Below are 21,358 nucleotides of genomic sequence, written 5' to 3'. Positions count from 1 at the left end.
CACGCTACATTATAACACCTCATTATTATAGAACATGCTACATTATAACACTTCATTATTATAGAACACGCTACATTATAACACTTATAGAACACGCTACATTATAACACTATATTATTATAGAACACGCTACATTGTAACACCTCATTATTATAGAACACGCTACATTATAACACTTTATTATTATAGAACACGCTACATTATAACACTTCATTATTATAGAACACGCTACATTATAACACTTCATTATTATAGAACACGCTACATTATAACACTATATTATTATAGAACACGCTACATTATAACACTATATTATTATAGAACACGCTACATTATAACACTTCATTATTATAGAACACGCTACATTATAACACTATATTATTATAGAACACGCTACATTATAACACTTCATTATTATAGAACACGCTACATTATAACACTATATTATTATAGAACACGCTACATTATAACACCTCATTATTATAGAACACGCTACATTATAACACTATATTATTATAGAACACGCTACATTATAACACTTCATTATTATAGAACACGCTACATTATAACACTATATTATTATAGAACACGCTACATTATAACACTATATTATTATAGAACACGCTACATTATAACACCTCATTATTATAGAACACGCTACATTATAACACTTCATTATTATAGAACACGCTACATTATAACACTTATAGAACACGCTACATTATAACACTATATTATTATAGAACACGCTACATTATAACACTATATTATTATAGAACACGCTACATTATAACACTTCATTATTATAGAACACGCTACATTATAACACTTCATTATTATAGAACACGCTACATTATAACACTTCATTATTATAGAACACGCTACATTATAACACTTCATTATTATAGAACACACTACATTATAACACTTCATTATTATATAACACGCTACATTATAACACTTCATTATTATAGAACACGCTACATTATAACACCTCATTATTATAGAACACGCTACATTATAACACTTCATTATTATAGAACACGCTACATTATAACACTATATTATTATAGAACACGCTACATTATAACACTATATTATTATAGAACACGCTACATTATAACACTATATTATTATAGAACACGCTACATTATAACACTTCATTATTATAGAACACGCTACATTATAACACCATTATTATAGAACACGCTACATTATAACACTTCATTATTATAGAACACGCTACATTATAACACTATATTATTATAGAACACGCTACATTATAACACTTCATTATTATAGAACACGCTACATTATAACACTTCATTATTATAGAACACGCTACATTATAACACTTCATTATTATAGAACACGCTACATTATAACACTTCATTATTATAGAACACACTACATTATAACACTTATACGCTACATTATAACACTTCATTATTATAGAACACGCTACATTATAACACTTCATTATTATAGAACACGCTACATTATAACACTTCATTATTATAGAACACGCTACATTATAACACTTCATTATTATAGAACACGCTACATTATAACACTTCATTATTATAGAACACGCTACATTATAACACTTCATTATTATAGAACACGCTACATTATAACACTTCATTATTATAGAACACGCTACATTATAACACTATATTATTATAGAACACGCTACATTATAACACTATCATTATTATAGAACACGCTACATTATAACACTTCATTATTATTATAGAACACGCTACATTATAACACTTCATTATTATAGAACACGCTACATTATAACACTATATTATTATAGAACACGCTACATTATAACACCTCATTATTATAGAACACGCTACATTATAACACTATATTATTATAGAACACGCTACATTATAACACTTCATTATTATAGAACACGCTACATTATAACACTATATTATTATATAACACGCTACATTATAACACCTCATTATTATAGAACACGCTACATTATAACACTATATTATTATATAACACGCTACATTATAACACTTCATTATTATAGAACACGCTACATTATAACACTATATTATTATAGAACACGCTACATTATAACACTATATTATTATATAACACGCTACATTATAACACTCATTATTATAGAACACGCTACATTATAACACTTCATTATTATAGAACACGCTACATTATAACACTTATAGAAACTACATTATAACACTATATTATTATAGAACACGCTACATTATAACACTATATTATTATAGAACACGCTACATTATAACACTTCATTATTATAGAACACGCTACATTATAACACTTCATTATTATAGAACACGCTACATTATAACACTTCATTATTATAGAACACACTCATTATAACACTTATAGAACACGCTACATTATAACACTTCATTATTATAGAACACGCTACATTATAACACTTCATTATTATAGAACACGCTACATTATAACACTTCATTATTATAGAACACGCTACATTATAACACTTCATTATTATAGAACACGCTACATTATAACACTTCATTATTATAGAACACGCTACATTATAACACCTCATTATTATAGAACACGCTACATTATAACACTTCATTATTATAGAACACGCTACATTATAACACTTCATTATTATAGAACACGCTACATTATAACACTTCATTATTATAGAACACGCTACATTATAACACCTCATTATTATAGAACACGCTACATTATAACACTTCATTATTATAGAACACGCTACATTATAACACCTCATTATTATAGAACACGCTACATTATAACACTTCATTATTATAGAACACGCTACATTATAACACTTATAGAACACGCTACATTATAACACTTCATTATTATAGAACACGCTACATTATAACACCTCATTATTATAGAACACGCTACATTATAACACTTCATTATTATAGAACACGCTACATTATAACACTTATAGAACACGCTACATTATAACACTATATTATTATAGAACACGCTACATCGGGGCGGCAGGAAGCCTAGTTGTTAGAGCGTTGGGCCAGTAACCGAAAGGTTGCTAGATCAAATCCCCCGAGTTTTGACAAGGTCCAAATCTGTCGTTCTTTCCCTGAACAAGGCAGTTAACCCACTGTTCCCCGGTAGGCCGTCATTGAAAGTAAGAATTTGTTCTTAACTGACTTGCCTAGTTAAAGTTCATTATTATAGAACATTCTACACTACAGTTGAATTATTATAGAACATATGACAGTTCATTAAATATAGCATATTACATTACAGTTCATTATTATAGAACATATGACAGTTCATTAAATATAGCATATTACATTACAGTTCATTATTATAGAACATATGACAGTTCATTAAATATAGCATATTACATTACAGTTCATTATTATAGAACATATGACAGTTCATTATTATAGAACATATGACAGTTCATTAAATATAGCATATTACATTACAGTTCATTATTATAGAACATATGACAGTTCATTATTATAGAACATATGACAGTTCATTAAATATAGCATATTACATTACAGTTCATTATTATAGAACATATGACAGTTCATTATTATAGAACATATGACAGTTCATTAAATATAGCATATTACATTACAGTTCATTATTATAGAACATATGACAGTTCATTAAATATAGCATATTACATTACAGTTCATTATTATAGAACATATGACAGTTCATTAAATATAGCATATTACATTACAGTTCATTATTATATAAATGCTACGCTATTACATTATTGTAGTTCTTGTTTTTCCCCCACTCTAATTCAGTTTGGTAATTTATGATAATGTATCTCATTTTGGAGAACATTACTGATGGGGAAAAATGGCTTTTTTGTTGTTGTTTTTGCTCAGAAAACAGGCCATTTATTCAAGACAGAAACCAAAACATTTGCAAATGTTTAAAATCCTTGTTTCGGATGAAGGGTTTTATTCAACTGATCCGAATAGTGTAGCCGAGCCTACATGGCGTTTCTGTGGTTCGGCGTCTGTAGCACCTGTGGTGGGTCTCCCACCTCAGAGCTGGGATTAGGTCTTAGAGACGCAGTATCACAGCATAGTTCCGCTCCCTCACACCTCCAGGACAGACCTGTGATACAGGGTGAGAAATGGATTTTGGCTCATGTACTGTGTGTGTCTCTGTATATAAGGTGCGTGTGTGTGTGTGTGTGTGTGTGTGTGTGTGTGTGTATATATAAGGTGTATGTGTCTCTACGGCCCAGCGGTCGTCGTGGTAACTGATCATTAGGTGATTAATAGTAGCCGTGGCGACTGCTGGGCTGTAATCAACCCTGGTGTTTGTGTTGAAGCTGAAAACAAGAGCAGCTGCCCTGTCAGTTGGTGTACAACAAACACAAACACACACACACACACACACACACACACACACACACACACACACACACAGTAACACACTGCGTACGCACACTCACACACACGCACACACTCCAGATAACAAGCTGCGGTCATGTCAAGGAAGAGTCGTACTCTTGTCAAGCATGTCACTGTATTCTGTCAAAAGCCACTCCTCTCATCCTCTAGTTTCTCTCCTTCATCTTTCCTGTAAACGCACTGCATGAGCTATCTCAGGGTCTGTAGTAACTATTTCTAGGTGATCTCAGGGTCTGTAGTAACTATTTCTAGGTGATCTCAGGGTCTGTAGTAACTATGTCTAGGTGATCTCAGGGTCTGTAATAACTATTTCTAGGTGATCTCAGGGTCTGTAGTAACTATTTCTAGGTGATCTCAGGGACTGTAGTAACTATTTCTAGGTGATCTCAGGGTCTGTAATAACTATTTCTAGGTGATCTCAGGGTCTGTAGTAACTATTTCTAGGTGATCTCAGGGTCTGTAGTAACTATGTCTAGGTGATCTCAGGGTCTGTAATAACTATTTCTAGGTGATCTCAGGGTCTGTAGTAACTATGTCTTGGTGATCTCAGGGTCTGTAATAACTATTTCTAGGTGATCTCAGGGTCTGTAGTAACTATTTCTAGGTGATCTCAGGGGGACTGTAGAAACTATTTCTAGGTGATCTCAGGGTCTGTAGTAACTATTTCTAGGTGATCTCAGGGTCTGTAGTAACTATTTCTAGGTGATCTCAGGGTCTGTAGTAACTATTTCTAGGTGATCTCAGGGGGACTGTAATAACTATTTCTAGGTGATCTTTAGTGGTAAATAGGAAATAGCAAACAGGGGCCAGTGTGTGTGTGTGTGTGTGTGCATTGCAAGCATACTGCTATTAGGATTCTGTGCTGTACGGCTGTGTCTGAAATGGTTCTCTATTCTATATAGTGAGTAGAGCAGATCTATGAGACCCCTCATACTGTGGAACACCTGTGGTAGGAAGGTTTAATGATGATGTTGACGAGAACCTTAGCTGTAGCAGTCAGCCAGAATCACAGGTTTTCTCACTACCATAACAGGTAAAATCATAGCATGAGTCCCAATTACCACATTATTCCCTATAAAGTGCAGTAATCCTATGGCCCTGGGTCAAAAAGTAGTGCACTATATTTGGGACATAAGTATTTTCCTCTACTGGTTCACAGCAGTGGATTGGTCAGACCGTGTTCTCTCCTCTACAGCTGCCGTTTCACATTAAAGATAGAATCCTTAAAGACATGCTCCACAACATTGGCCGACTACTAAGATTTTATTTTATTTTAAACCTCCCGAACCCGTTGCTTACATTATCCATAGACAAACATTGGCAGTAGAATGGCCTTAGTGAAGAGTTCGGTGACTTTCAACATTATCCATAGACAAACATTGGCAGTAGAATGGCCTTAGTGAAGAGTTCAGTGACTTTCAACATTATCCATAGACAAACATTGGCAGTAGAATGGCCTTAGTGAAGAGTTTGGTGACTTTCAACATTATCAATAGACAAACATTGGCAGTAGAATGGCCTTAGTGAAGAGTTTGGTGACTTTCAACATTATCAATAGACAAACATTGGCAGTAGAATGGCCTTAGTGAAGAGTTTGGTGACTTTCAACATTATCAATAGACAAACATTGGGTGACTTTCAACATTATCAATAGACAAACATTGGCAGTAGAATGGCCTTAGTGAAGAGTTTGGTGACTTTCAACATTATCAATAGACAAACATTGGCAGTAGAATGGCCTTAGTGAAGAGTTCGGTGACTTTCAACGTTATCAATAGACAAACATTGGCAGTAGAATGGCCTTAGTGAAGAGTTCAGTGACTTTCAACATTATCCATAGACAAACATTGGCAGTAGAATGGCCTTAGTGAAGAGTTCGGTGACTTTCAACGTGGAACCAACCGTCGTAGGACGCCACCTTTCCAACAAGTCAGTTCAGCAAATATTTCTGCCCTGCTAGAGCTGCCCTGGTTTACTATAAGTGCTGTTATTGTGAAGTGGAAAGGTCTAGGAGCAACAACGGCTCAGCCATGAAGTGGTAGGCCACACAAGCTCACAGAACGAAACCGTCATGTGCTGAAGCGAGGAAATTTGTCTGTCCTCGGTTGCAACACTCACTACCGAGTTCCAAACTGCCTCTGGAAGCAACACTCACTACCGAGTTCCAAACTGCCTCTGGAAGCAACACTCACTACCGAGTTCCAAACTGCCTCTGGAAGCAACACTCACTACCGAGTTCCAAACTGCAAACTCACTACCGAGTTCCAAACTGCCTCTGGAAGCAACACTCACTACTGAGTTCCAAAGCAACGTTCAAACTGCACAACCGAGTTAACGCCGAGTTCCAAACGTCTGGGAGCCTCATGAAATGGGTTTCCACGGCCGAGCAGCCGCACACAGGCCTAAGATCACCATGTGCAATGCCAAGCGTCGGCTGGAGTGGTATAAAGCTCGCCACCGTTGGACTCAAGGAGCAGTGGAAACGCGTTCTCCGGAGTGATGAATCACGCTTGCCCATCTGGCAGTCCGACGGACGAATCTGGGTTTGACGGATGCCAGGAGAACGCTATCCTGCCCCAATGCTTAGTACCAACTGTAAAGTTTGGTGGATGAGGAATAATGGTCTGGGGTCACACAGCAGAGCCAGAGAGAGAAATGGGGATGTGCAGGTTGACTCATAAACAGTGTTTATATTGGGTCAAAACAATACATTCAGAAAATATCCATAAATGTATAATTCTTGTTCAATTTATATCTATATTCTACATTGAGGTTTTTCTTTCGTTATGTTTCGGCTTTCTGGTATTTTAATGCCTAACTTTATGCTCACCGAATAGCCTACAAAAATAACTCTTAATCACCAAACGCTTTTGTGAACGTACAGAGCAATTTTTATATCTCTTCACTGAGATGAGAAGGACAACGTCAGAGTTTAATTCAATATGAGAAAATCTGTGAAATGGAGAGTTGAAAATAAAGAGAAGGGAGGGCCAGAAAACGTATGTTTCTGGAAAGATTTGGTGAAATGGTAAAACAGGGTGATAGCAGTGCCTGTGTTATGTGTGGCGAGTGTGGCGCTATACAAATTCGACAGTCACAAGACGGGAACTTCAAGTAGTCTTATGGGACGTCAAGGGAATTGTGTTCAGATGGGTTAAATGGAAACTGAAATCAGACTGTAGGCCTATAAACTCTATCTGCATTTTTGAATGTGCAGTTAGGGGCCGACCGTCTGTAGAGTTGCTGCCCCGATGCATCGTTAAAGCTGATTTAGTATTTCAACCACAAAAGATGTATCTTATCAGAAACACATTGTTTTCACAGCTTTCTATTTCCTCATAACTGGTCAAACTCAAGTCATTCGGACATTTTGCCCAGAATATTTTTTCTTCTTCCCCCAAATGTTTTAATTTGAAATTTCCCCGGTCCCTAAACGTCTTTGCTCCACAAAACAAGCAGACATGACAGAGAACCTCACCAATGTCAACTAGATTGAAGCATTCATTCTATAATTTATGATATTATTCTGGTGAGTAAGAGTTTATTTAGTCTTCTAGGTTAACGTATAATGACAGAATAGAACAGAACATGCAACGTAGTCTGTAATTTTCCGAGACCGATTTTGGCTCGTGAGCACTACTTACAGAACTACTGGCTAAAAAGTAGACATGAATACAGGACGATCCCTTTAATTGAAACCATAACAAAGCAGAACCCCACCCCTGTTTTGGTAAACAGCTGAGGGATGGGCCTGGAGAAATGTAACCGCTCTCAAATTCATAGTGTGTAACCTTTTATTTAACTAGGCAAGTCCGTTAAGAACAAATTCTTATTTACAATGACGGCCTACCGGGGAAAAGGGGGTTAACTGCCTTGTTCAGGGGAACAGGGGGTTAACTGCCTTGTTCAGGGGCAGAACGACAGATTTGTACTTTTGTCAACTCGGGGGGATTCGATGAAGCAACCTTTCGGTTACTGGCCCAACGGTAGGCAGAGCTATGGATACAATGACTGACCATTCATGATATCAACATTATGCCGTGCTTTTACACCTGCATTGTTTGCTGTTTGGGGTTTTAGGCTGGGTTTCTGTACAGCACTTTGAGATATCAGCTGATGTACGAAGGGCTATATAAATAAATTTGATTTGATTTGATTATAGTTTTTGCAATTTGTTTTGAGGATATACTATGTTAACATTCACATTGTTTACAAACAGTAGAGTAAAACAAGCTTAAATTGTGTTTTGATGGGGTGGTACGACAGTTGAACTAAGCTCACAAGGCATTTACAGGTTATATTATTCAAGAATCAATTAATTATTTATCATTCATGTAGTACAAAAATGGATGTAGCATTCTAGCTTCAAAGACATGTTCCGGGGAACTTTTATCAACTAGTATTTTTTAAATGTATTTATTTAATTAGTTTACTCCGGCTTTGTACTGGATGAGTCGTTATGTAGTATATCATCTATGAGCAGAATGACTGTTTTACCTCAACTAGCCCAGGATGAGTCGTTATGTAGTATATCATCTATGAGCAGAATGACTGTTTTTACCTCAACTAGCCCAGGATGAGTCATTATGTAGTATATCATCTATGAGCAGAATGACTGTTTTACCTCAACTAGCCCAGGATGAGTCATTATGTAGTATATCATCTATGAGCAGAATGACTGTTTTTACCTCAACTAGCCCAGGATGAGTCATTATGTAGTATATCATCTATGAGCAGAATGACTGTTTTACCTCAACTAGCCCAGGATTCCCTAGTTTGAGAGTGACTTTCTGGAAGCGTTTTTTCCCCCACACCGTCGCTGCAGCCCCTTGCCATTTGAGTAACCGCTAGCAAGATGCACATACAGCCGAATGAGCAATGTCGCGGTGCACACGTGTGACATGATACGTAATTGTCGGGGACCACTTTTGGCTTCTGAGAGCAAATTTTAGAACTAGTGACTAAAAAAATATATAAAAGTACAGGAGAATCTCTTACATGGGATTAGACATGACTAGCAGACAGGAGCAGATTAGCGACACGACTAGGAGACGAGCAGCAGGTTAGCGACATGACTAGGAGACAGCAGCAGATTAGCGACACGACTAGGAGACAGGAGCAGATTAGCGACACGACTAGGAGACAGGAGCAGATTAGCGACACGACATGACTAGGAGACAACAGCAGATTAGCAGCACGACATGACTAGGAGACAGCAGCAGATTAGCGACACGACATGACTAGGAGATGACAGCAGATTAGCGACACGACATGACTAGGAGACGACAGCAGATTAGCAACACGACATGACTAGGAGACAACAGCAGATTAGCAACACGACATGACTAGGAGACAGCAGCAGATTAGCGACACGACATGACTAGGAGACAGCAGCAGATTAGCGACACGACATGACTAGGAGACAGCAGCAGATTAGCGACACGACATGACTAGGAGACAACAGCAGATTAGCGACATGACTAGAAGACAACAGCAGATTAGCGACACGACATGACTAGGAGACAGCAGCAGATTAGCAACACGACATGACTAGGAGACAACAGCAGATTAGCGACACGACATGACTAGGAGACAACAGCAGATTAGCGACACGACATGACTAGGAGACAACAGCAGATTAGCGACACGACATGACTAGGAGACAGCAGCAGATTAGCAACACGACATGATTAGGAGACAACAGCAGATTAGCGACACGACATGACTAGGAGACAACAGCAGATTAGCGACACGACATGACTAGGAGACAACAGCAGATTAGCGCCATGACTAGGAGACAACAGCAGATTAGCGACACAACATGATTAGGAGACGACAGCAGATTAGCAACACAACATGATTAGGAGACAACAGCAGATTAGCAACACGACATGACTTGGAGACAACAGCAGATTAGCAACACAACATGACTAGGAGACAACAGCAGATTAGCAACACGACATGATTAGGAGACGACAGCAGATTAGCAACACAACATGATTAGGAGACAACAGCAGATTAGCAACACGACATGACTTGGAGACAACAGCAGATTAGCAACACGACATGATTAGGAGACAACAGCAGATTAGCAACACGACATGACTAGGAGACAACAGCAGATTAGCAACACGACATGACTAGGAGACAACAGCAGATTAGCAACACGACATGATTAGGAGACAACAGCAGATTAGCAACACGACATGACTAGGAGACGACAGCAGATTAGCAACACGACATGACTAGGAGACAGCAGCAGATTAGCAACACGACATGATTAGGAGACAACAGCAGATTAGCAACACGACTAGAAGACAACAGCAGATTAGCAACACGACATGACTAGGAGACAGCAGCAGATTACCAACACGACATGATTAGGAGACAACAGCAGATTAGCAACACGACATGATTAGGAGACAACAGCAGATTAGCAACACGACATGACTAGGAGACAACAGCAGATTAGCGACACGACATGACTAGGAGACGACAGCAGATTAGCAACACGACATGACTAGGAGACGACAGCAGATTAGTAACACGACATGACTAGGAGACGACAGCAGATTAGCAACACGACATGACTAGGAGACAACAGCAGATTAGCAACACGACTAGAAGACAACAGCAGATTAGCAACACGACATGATTAGGAGACAACAGCAGATTAGCGACACGACATGACTAGGAGACAACAGCAGATTAGCAACACGACATGATTAGGAGACGACAGCAGATTAGCAACACGACATGACTAGGAGACGACAGCAGATTAGCAACACGACATGACTAGGAGACAACAGCAAATTAGCAATACGACATGACTAGGAGACAACAGCAGATTCGCAACACGACATGACTAGGAGACAACAGCAGATTAGCAACACGACATGATTAGGAGACAACAGCAGATTAGCAACACGACATGACTAGGAGACAACAGCAGATTAGCAACACGACATGACTAGGAGACAACAGCAGATTAGCGACATGACTAGGAGACAACAGCAGATTAGCAACACGACATGACTAGGAGACGACAGCAGATTAGCAACACGACATGACTAGGAGACAACAGCAGATTAGCGACATGACTAGGAGACAACAGCAGATTAGCAACACGACATGACTAGGAGACAACAGCAGATTCACGACATGACTAGGAGACAACAGCAGATTAGCAACACGACATGACTAGGAGACAACAGCAGATTAGCAACACGACATGACTAGGAGACAACAGCAGATTAGCGACACAACATGACTAGGAGACAACAGCAGATTAGCGACACGACATGACTAGGAGACAACAGCAGATTAACGACATGACATGACTAGGAGACAACAGCAGTAGTCAGCCCAGACAGAGACTAGACGCATACCTAACCAAATAGACTGCAGGCATGGCAGGAGACAAACTGAGCCAGTCTCAGCACTAGACCTCGTTCCAAATGCTATTTGAAATCGTTTCAAATGGGCTACTTGAACTGTGCTTCATTGAGCTTGTTTGGCACGATGGATCCAATAGATATCAAAAAGTGTCTGAACCAAGGTCTGCTCTGCTCAGCAGCCCAGCAGAGGCCTCTAGACTGTGGGGCCCTGTAGCAGCTCCTCCCCTGCTACTCGTCTGTCAGTGAAGAGCCCAGCAGTATGCTGCACAAGGAAAGCCCGTGGAACTATCGTGTGTTCCAAATGGCGCCCTATTCCCTATACAGTGCACAACTTTTGACCAGAGCCCAGCTCATGACAGAAAGGTGATTTTGTCATGTTGAATTATTACCCTGTTCATTAACGGCTCCTTTTTCCTGTCTCTCTTCCCTTCTTCTTTCTTCACAGCTTTTCTGGAACACTGGGGCTGTTGGTGTGGCTGAATTTTCCCTGGATTTGATTGGTCAATTCAGAAGACTGAAGCCCAGGCTGACAGTCTACCTTTCACGGAGGCCCAGCCGTGAGAGGACTGAGGAAGGCACGTGGCGAATCATGACCGCGGACAAAGACAAGCCAGACAGAGAGAAGGACAGGGACAGAGACCGAGACAGGGAGAGGGACAGAGAGAGGGACAGAGACCGGGACAAGAGGGACAAAGCGTCCAGGGAGAGCGAGAGCTCACGACCGCGCCGCAGCTGCACGTTGGAGGGCGGAGCTAAGAACTACGCCGAGAGCGAGGACGAGGATAACGAGAACAGGGGAGGTGCCGGGGCAGTAGGCGGGATCAACATGGGGATGGGGGAGGAGTCAGGGAAGAAGGGAAAGAAGAAGATGATCAAGAAGAAGTCGAGGTATGAACGGATGGAGAACGGAGAGATCACTTCCTTCATTACTGAAGACGACGTTGTTTACAGACCTGGCGGTGAGTCAAATTCTTGTTACGTTATTAAGTTATAAAGTCCCTTCGTCTGTTTGGCAACATATGTCATCGTGTAGTGTTTGCTTTTCTCCTGAAAGAAGCCTCAGTCCCAAGAGATACAGCCTAGGCCTGTAGACAAGTACGACGCCACATTGAACAATACAACTTTATTGTTCAATGCGAATTGTAAATTTGTATTTACATTGCTTTTATCTAATTGGCAGCAGACGAGTTTGAGACACATTCCTCAAATCTAGAAATATGACATTATTTCCTCTTTGATGGTAGGTCGTTCCCCCCCCGCCTTTTTAAAATGGCAAACTAGAGAATTCTACTCTTTAATATCTTTGTTTTCTAATACGTTCTAATACCTTTGTTTAACTAGGCAAGTCAGTTAAGAACAAATTCTTATTTTCAATGACGGCCTAGGAACAGTGGGTTAACTGCCTGTTCAGGGGCAGAACGACAGATTTGTACCTTGTCAGCTCGGGGGTTTGAACTTGCAACCTTCCGGTTACTAGTCCAATGCTCTAACCACTAGGCTAACCTTATACCCAGGGTTATATCCAGGGTTGGGCTTCGGATCAATGAATTAGCCAGCTAACTTTTATAAACAAACAGAAATTACTATTGATTATCTGGTTCGTTAGGAAAGCTAAAGTAAGATGTGTTTTTGGTTGTTTGGTCAATCAGACATGCCTATTTCAAGATTATCTTTAAAAAAATATTGCCATATTATTTTTGGGACGGTATATCGATACTTTGACTCCAAGTATCGTTTTTTGTTGTTGTTGCTAGGTAACGTTAGCTTTCTCTAGTTGGCTGTAGCTGGAAGATGTTACACATCGATATGTGACTGGATGTTGTACCTGCTCCAAAACCCTCCGGTAGTTTCCATCCTATAGCTTTGTTCTCCATCTTCATTTTGAAATAGTGAGCCAACGTGTTTTCACCTTCTTCTATTTCCATGTCTGATCAAAACTCATTTTCTCTCGTCTCTCTACAGCAGACGTGTAATGAGCAATAGGCTTTGGAACATAACACCGTAATGTAGAATCGTGAGAATCTCAACACATATTATCACCATACTTAAGTGCTATTGTGAGGTTCCCTGGCAGTTCCCAGTCATTATTGATTAGCATATTGATCCAGAGTGGAGCCGCGGTCTAAGACACTACAGAGACTCCCTGGTTCGATTCCAGGCTGTAGCACAACCGGCCGTGATTGGGAGTCCCGTAGGGCGGCGGGAGAATTGTCCCAGCGTCTTCCGGGTTCGGCCGGTGTCATTGTAAAATAAGAATTTGTTCTTTAACTGACTTGCCTAGTTCAATAAAGGTTAAATGTAAAATAGAATGAAAAATATTGAAGTCTGCCTGTTCTGTTGTCTGGGATAGTATTTTTATTGAAGTCTGCCTGTTCTGTTGTCTGGGATAGTATTTTTATTGAAGTCTGCCTGTTCTGTTGTCTGGGATAGTATTTTTATTGAAGTCTGCCTGTTCTGTTGTCTGGGATAGTATTTTTATTCCAAGTACGATATTGAGTTGTTCTGTAGTGTAGTATCTTTAGAGGGAGACTAAGTAGGAAACGTCTCAAATACCATCCTATATCTTTATATAGTGCATTACTTGACCACTGCCCTGGTCAAAAGTTGTCCACTATGTAGGGAATAGGGCACTATTTGACCACTATGTAGGGAATAGGGCACTATTTGACCACTATGTAGGGAATAGGGCACCATTTGTCCACTATGTAGGGAATAGGGCACTATTTGTCCACTATGTAGGGAATAGGGCACTATTTGTCCACTATGTAGGGAATAGGGCACTATTTGTCCACTATGTAGGGAATAAGGCACTATTTGTCCACTATGTAGGGAATAGGGCACTATTTGTCCACTATGTAGGGAATAGGGCACTATTTGTCCACTATGTAGGGAATAAGGCACTATTTGTCCACTATGTAGGGAATAGGGCACTATTTGTCCACTATGTAGGGAATAGGGCACTATTTGTCCACTATGTAGGGAATAAGGCACTATTTGTCCACTATGTAGAGAATAGGGCACTATTTGTCCACTATGTAGGGAATAGGGCACTATTTGTCCACTATGTAGGGAATAGGGCACTGTTTGTCCACTATGTAGGGAATAGGGCACTATTTGTCCACTATGTAGGGAATAGGGCACTATTTGTCCACTATGTAGGGAATAAGGCACTGTTTGTCCACTATGTAGGGAATAGGGCACTATTTGTCCACTATGTAGGGAATAGGGCACTATTTGTCCACTATGTAGGGAATAGGGCACTATTTGTCCACTATGTAGGGAATAGGGCACTATTTGTCCACTATGTAGGGAATAGGGCACTATTTGTCCACTATGTAGGGAATAGGGCACTATTTGTCCACTATGTAGGGAATAAGGCACTATTTGTCCACTATGTAGGGAATAGGGCACTATTTGTCCACTATGTAGGGAATAGGGCACTATTTGTCCACTATGTAGGGAATAGGGCACTATTTGTCCACTATGTAGGGAATAAGGCACTATTTGTCCACTATGTAGGGAATAGGGCACTATTTGTCCACTATGTAGGGAATAGGGCACTATTTGTCCACTATGTAGGAAATAAGGCACTATTTGTCCACTATGTAGGGAATAGGGCACTATTTGTCCACTATGTAGGAAATAGGGCACTATTTGTCCACTATGTAGGGAATAGGGCACTATTTGTCCACTATGTAGGGAATAGGGCACTATTTGTCCACTATGTAGGGAATAGGGCACTATTTGTCCACTATGTAGGGAATAGGGCACTATTTGTCCACTATGTAGGGAATAGGGCACTATTTGTCCACTATGTAGGGAATAGGGCACTATTTGTCCACTATGTAGGGAATAGGGCACTATTTGTCCACTATGTAAGGAATAGGGCACTATTTGTCCACTATGTAGGGAATAGGGCACTATTTGTCCACTATGTAGGGAATAGGGCACTATTTGACACACAGTCATAACCTTTTCCCCGGCAGTAAACACGACCTCTTCTTCACCTGCTGTTTCTAAATCGGTTGAACACCAAACTGAGGGGGGAAATGTCCAAACTCTTCTGTCTGTACTGAGGGGGAGGGAGGGAGGGAGGGAGGGAGAGAGGGAGGGAGGGGGAGGGAGGGGGAAGGGGGAGGGAGGGAGGGGGTGGGAGGGAGGGGGAGGGAGAGGGGAGGGAGGGAGGAGGGAGGGGAGGGAGGGGGGGGAGGGAGAGGGATGGAGGGGGAGAGGGAGAGGGAGAGAGAGGGGGAGGGAGGGGGAGAGGGAGCGAGCGAGAGAGAGGGGAAGGGAGAGAGGGAGAGAGGGGAAGGGAGGGAGGGAGGGAGAGAGAGAGAGGGAGAGAGAGAGAGAGGGAGGGAGGGAGCGAGAGGGAGGAGGGGGAGGGAGAGAGAGGGAGCGAGGGAGGGAGGGCGCAAGGGAGGGGGTAGAGAGGGAGAGAGAGACGCCTGCAGTTTTCTCTCTGTTCCAGTGGTATCTGGCTGGCTCAGCTAGTCTGCCCCCGTCATCAATGGCATATCTTTAATTTATCAAGCAGGAAGGAAAAGGTCAAGTAGCTAAAACGCTTCACTGTGGTCGCTGCCATGCTTAGTTATATAACATGAACACATACATTATTGCAGCCCATGTGTTGTTATTTCCCTTTTAAGAGACGTGGCTGTCGAACGCCCCTCCCCCAGCCACCCCTTGGTAATAATTTTATTCACACCATTTTCTTTCTGTTAGTATCAGTAAGTCCTTGAAAAAGCCATGGCTGTGTCCGCCAGAGAGAAGCCTTGTTCCTGACAGGGAACCTTAAAACATACACACACACCCCATTATACATTAATATACACACACACACACGACATTGAACCTTAAAACATACACACAACATTGAACCTTAATACACACACACAACATTGAACCTTAATACACACACCATTGAACCTTAATACACACCCCATTGAACCTTAATACACACCCCATTGAACCTTAATACACACCCCATTGAACCTTAATACACACCCCATTGAACCTTAATACACACCCCATTGAACCTTAATACACACCCCATTGAACCTTAATACACACCCCATTGAACCTTAATACACACCCCATTGAACCTTAATACACACCCCATTGAACCTTAATACACACCCCATTGAACCTTAATACACACACACAACATTGAACCTTAATACACACAACATTGAACCTTAATACACACACACACACGACATTGAACCTTAAAACATACACACAACATTGAACCTTAATACACACACACAACATTGAACCTTAATACACACACACAACATTGAACCTTAATACACACGACAGGGACAAAGTTTTCTTTCTCTGCATTTAATGTTGAATAGAGAGAGATGAGAAGAGACTGATGGAGGAGAGACTGAGGGAGGAGAGAGGGGGGAGTGACACACAGAGAGAGGGGGAGCGACACACACAGAGCGAGGGGGAGCGACACACAGAGAGAGGGGGAGCGACACACAGAGAGAGAGGGGGAGCGACACACAGAGAGCGAGGGGGAGTGACACACAGAGAGAGGGGGAGCGACACACAGAGAGCGATGGGGAGCGACACACAGAGAGCGATGGGGAGCGACACACAGAGAGCGATGGGGGAGCGACACACAGAGAGCGATGGGGGAGCGACACACAGAGAGCGATGGGGGAGCGACACACAGAGAGCGATGGGGGAGCGACACACAGAGAGCGATGGGGGAGCGACACAGAGAGAGAGGGGGGAGCGACACACACAGAGCGATGGGGGAGCGACACACAGAGAGCGATGGGGGAGCGACACACAGAGAGAGGGGGGAGCGACACACAGAGAGCGATGGGGGAGCGACACACAGAGAGAGGGGGGAGCGACACACAGAGAGCGATGGGGGAGCGACACACAGAGAGCGAGGGGGGAGCGACACACAGAGAGCGATGGGGGAGCGACACACAGAGAGAGGGGGGAGCGACACAGAGCGAGGGGGAGTGACACACATAGCGATGGGGGAGCAACACACAGAGAGCGATGGGGGGAGCGACAGAGCTGGAGAGAGCGAGGGGGAGCGACACACATAGAGCGATGGGGGGAGCGACACACAGAGAGCAATGGGGGAGCGACACACAGAGAGCGATGGGGGAGTGACACACAGAGAGCGATGGGGGAGCGACACACAGAGAGCGATGGGGGAGCGACACACAGAGCGATGGGGGAGCGACACACAGAGCGATGGGGGAGCGACACACAGAGAGAGGGGGGAGCGACACACAGAGAGAGGGGGGAGCGACACACAGAGAGAGGGGGAGCGACACACAGAGAGAGGGGGGAGCGGCACACAGAGAGCGAGGGGGGAGCGACACACAGAGAGCGAGGGGGGAGCGACACACAGAGAGCGAGGGGGGAGCGACACACAAAGCGAGGGGGAGCGACACACAGAGAGCGATGGGGGAGCGACACACAGAGAGCGAGGGGGGATGACACACAGAGAGCGAGGGGGATCGACACACAGAGAGCGAGGGGGATCGACACACAGAGAGCGAGGGGGATCGACACACAGAGCGATGGGGGAGCGACACACAGAGAGCGATGGGGGAGCGACACACAGAGAGCGATGGGGGAGCGACACACAGAGAGCGATGGGGGAGCGACACACAGAGAGCGATGGGGGAGCGACACACAGAGCGAGGGGGAGCGACACACAAAGCGAGGGGGATCGACACACAGAGAGCGAGGGGGATCGACACACAGAGCGATGGGGGAGCGACACACAGAGAGCGATGGGGGGAGCGACACACAGAGAGCGAGGGTGGAGCGACAGAGCTGGAGAGAGCGAGGGGGAGCGACACACAGAGAGCGATGGGGGGAGTGACACACAGAGAGCGAGGGGGAGCGACAGAGCGAGGAGCGACAGAGAGGGGGGGCGACAGGGAGCTGAGAGAGAGGGGGGAATGACAGAAAGAGAGCTGGAGAGAGCGAGGGGGATTGACACACAGAGAGAGAGGGGGAGCAACACACCGCGAGAGAGAGAGGGGGGAGCGACAGAGCTGGAGAGAGCGAGGGGAGAGCGACGAGCGACAGAGAGAGGGGGGGCGACATGGAGCTGGAGAGAGCGATGGGGGAGCAGCAGAGAGCGATGGGGGAGCGACAGAGACAGAGGGGAGCGACAGAGAGAGCGAGGGGGAGCGACAAAGAGAGCTGGGGAGAGGTGGAGCGACAGAGAGGGAGCTGGAGAGAGCGATGGGGGAGTGACAAAGAGCGCTGAGAGAGAGGGGGAGCGACAGAGAGAGAGGGGGAGTGACAAAGAGCGCTGGAGAGAGCAAGGGGGAGCGACAGAGAGAGGGGGAGTGACAAAGAGAGCTGGAGAGAGAGGGGGGGAGCGACAGAAAGAGAGCTGGAGAGAGCGACAGAAAGCTGGAGAGAGAGGGGGGGCGACAGAAAGAGAGCTGGAGAGAGCGACAGAAAGAGAGATGGAGAGAGCGAGGGGGGAGCGACAGAAAGAGAGCTGGAGAGAGGGGGAGCGACAGAGAGAGAGCAAAGCTTAGCTCAATGCTGCTTTGTCTCCTGTTCAACCGTGCAGACAGTCAGTCACTTCAATGAAACATTCACAAGACAAAAACCAAGTCACAGGTTTTCTTTCTTTCTGCCAGAGAGAATATGTGTATATTCCCAGAAAGTGATCATAAACTAGCAGCAGTTCTGTTAAGATATTTATGTTCCCCTGCTTTGAAACCATCTCCTGCAACAGTGCTGCATGGTACAATCAAGATGTATTGTAGTTGGGTCGCCAGCCTAGACTACTGTTCTAATGTTGCTGTAATAGGCTTGTTTCTCCTGTGTTTTGTTACCAGGTTTTTGTTTTTCATTATGTCATTATGTCAACCTTTTAAAAAAACAAAGCCAGACTGTGACATTTTAGTAACCTAGTTAGGACTGTAACATTTTAGTAACCTAGTTAGGACTGTGACATTTTAGTAACCTAGTCAGGACGGTAACATTTTAGTAACCTAGTTAGGACTGTAACATTTTAGTAACCTAGTTAGGACTGTAACATTTTAGTAACCTAGTTAGGACTGTAACATTTTAGTAACCTAGTCAGGACTGTAACATTTTAGTAACCTAGTCAGGACTGTGACATTTTAGTAACCTAGTTAGGACTGTGACATTTTAGTAACCTAGTTAGGACTGTGACATTTTAGTAACCTAGTTAGGACTGTGACATTTTAGTAACCTAGTTAGGACTGTGACATTTTAGTAACCTAGTTAGGACTGTGACATTTTAGTAACTGTGACATTTTAGTAACCTAGTTAGGACTGTGACATTTTAGTAACCTAGTTAGGACTGTGACATTTTAGTAACCTAGTTAGGACTGTGACATTTTAGTAACCTAGTTAGGACTGTGACATTTTAGTAACCTAGTTAGGACTGTGACATTTTAGTAACCTAGTTAGGACTGTAACATTTTAGTAAGCTAGTTAGGACTGTGACATTTTAGTAACCTAGTTAGGACTGTGACATTTTAGTAACCTAGTTAGGACTGTAACATTTTAGTAACCTAGTCAGGACTGTGACATTTTAGTAACCTAGTTAGGACTGTGACATTTTAGTAACCTAGTTAGGACTGTAACATTTTAGTAACCTAGTTAGGACTGTAACATTTTAGTAACCTAGTTAGGACTGTGACATTTTAGTAACCTAGTCAGGACTGTGACATTTTAGTAACCTAGTCAGGACTGTAACATTTTAGTAACCTAGTCACCCACGAAGCATCGTTACCCATCGCTCCACAAAAGCCGCGACCCTTGCAGAGCAAAGGGGAACAACTACTTCAAGGTCTCAGAGCAAGTGACGTCACCGATTGAAACACTATTTAGCGCCGCACCACCGCTAACTAAGCTAGCCCGTTTCACATCCGTTACACCAACACCACCGCTAACTAAGCTAGCCGTTTCACATCCGTTACCTCAGCACCACCGCTAACTAAGCTAGCCGTTTCACATCCGTTACCTCAGCACCACCGCTAACTAAGCTAGCCGTTTCACATCCGTTACACCAGCACCACCGCTAACTAAGCTAGCCCGTTTCACATCCGTTACACCAGCACCACCGCTAACTAAGCTAGCCGTTTCACATCCGTTACACCAGCACCACCGCTAACTAAGCTAGCCGTTTCACATCCGTTACACCAGCACCACCGCTAACTAAGCTAGCCATTTCACATCCGTTACACTAGCTGACAAGGCAGAACGGTGGAATTGTTACGAACACACACGGTCTGTTTGAACAGCATGCTAAGTAAGCCTGTCCACTTTTGTTCAGATGTTGAAATCAAGTGGCCTACCTTATTTCTCAGAATGAGAACTAAGTTCTCAACTTCTTTATAGAATTGTGTTGTATGCTTAGTGCACAGCTCGTATAATATTCTTGGGCGAAAAAGCTGCCCAACGGTACCACGGTAACGCAATGCCTCTTGCAACAAACTGAGCATTTTCAATTTCCAGAATCAACGTTCGTTGATGCTCTCG

At 42.8% G+C, this 21,358-nt stretch overlaps 1 protein-coding gene across 1 annotated transcript in view; it reads left to right on the top strand.

Moving 5' to 3' along the window:
- Positions 1-21,358, top strand: part of LOC115120478 (arginine-glutamic acid dipeptide repeats protein-like) — a 324,644-nt gene that overhangs the window by 75,042 nt on the left and 228,244 nt on the right. Inside the window, 1 exon segment of the mRNA XM_065005146.1 lies at positions 12,282-12,795. Within this exon segment, the coding sequence (XP_064861218.1) occupies positions 12,426-12,795 (370 nt within the window). The 5' untranslated portion in view covers positions 12,282-12,425.

This window comes from Oncorhynchus nerka, linkage group LG20 (assembly GCF_034236695.1).
Source record: "Oncorhynchus nerka isolate Pitt River linkage group LG20, Oner_Uvic_2.0, whole genome shotgun sequence".
In the NCBI taxonomy this organism is placed as follows: Eukaryota; Metazoa; Chordata; class Actinopteri; order Salmoniformes; family Salmonidae; genus Oncorhynchus; species Oncorhynchus nerka.
The sequence above is the reverse complement of the archived record's forward strand: the minus strand, read 5'-3'. Positions and strand labels throughout refer to the sequence as shown.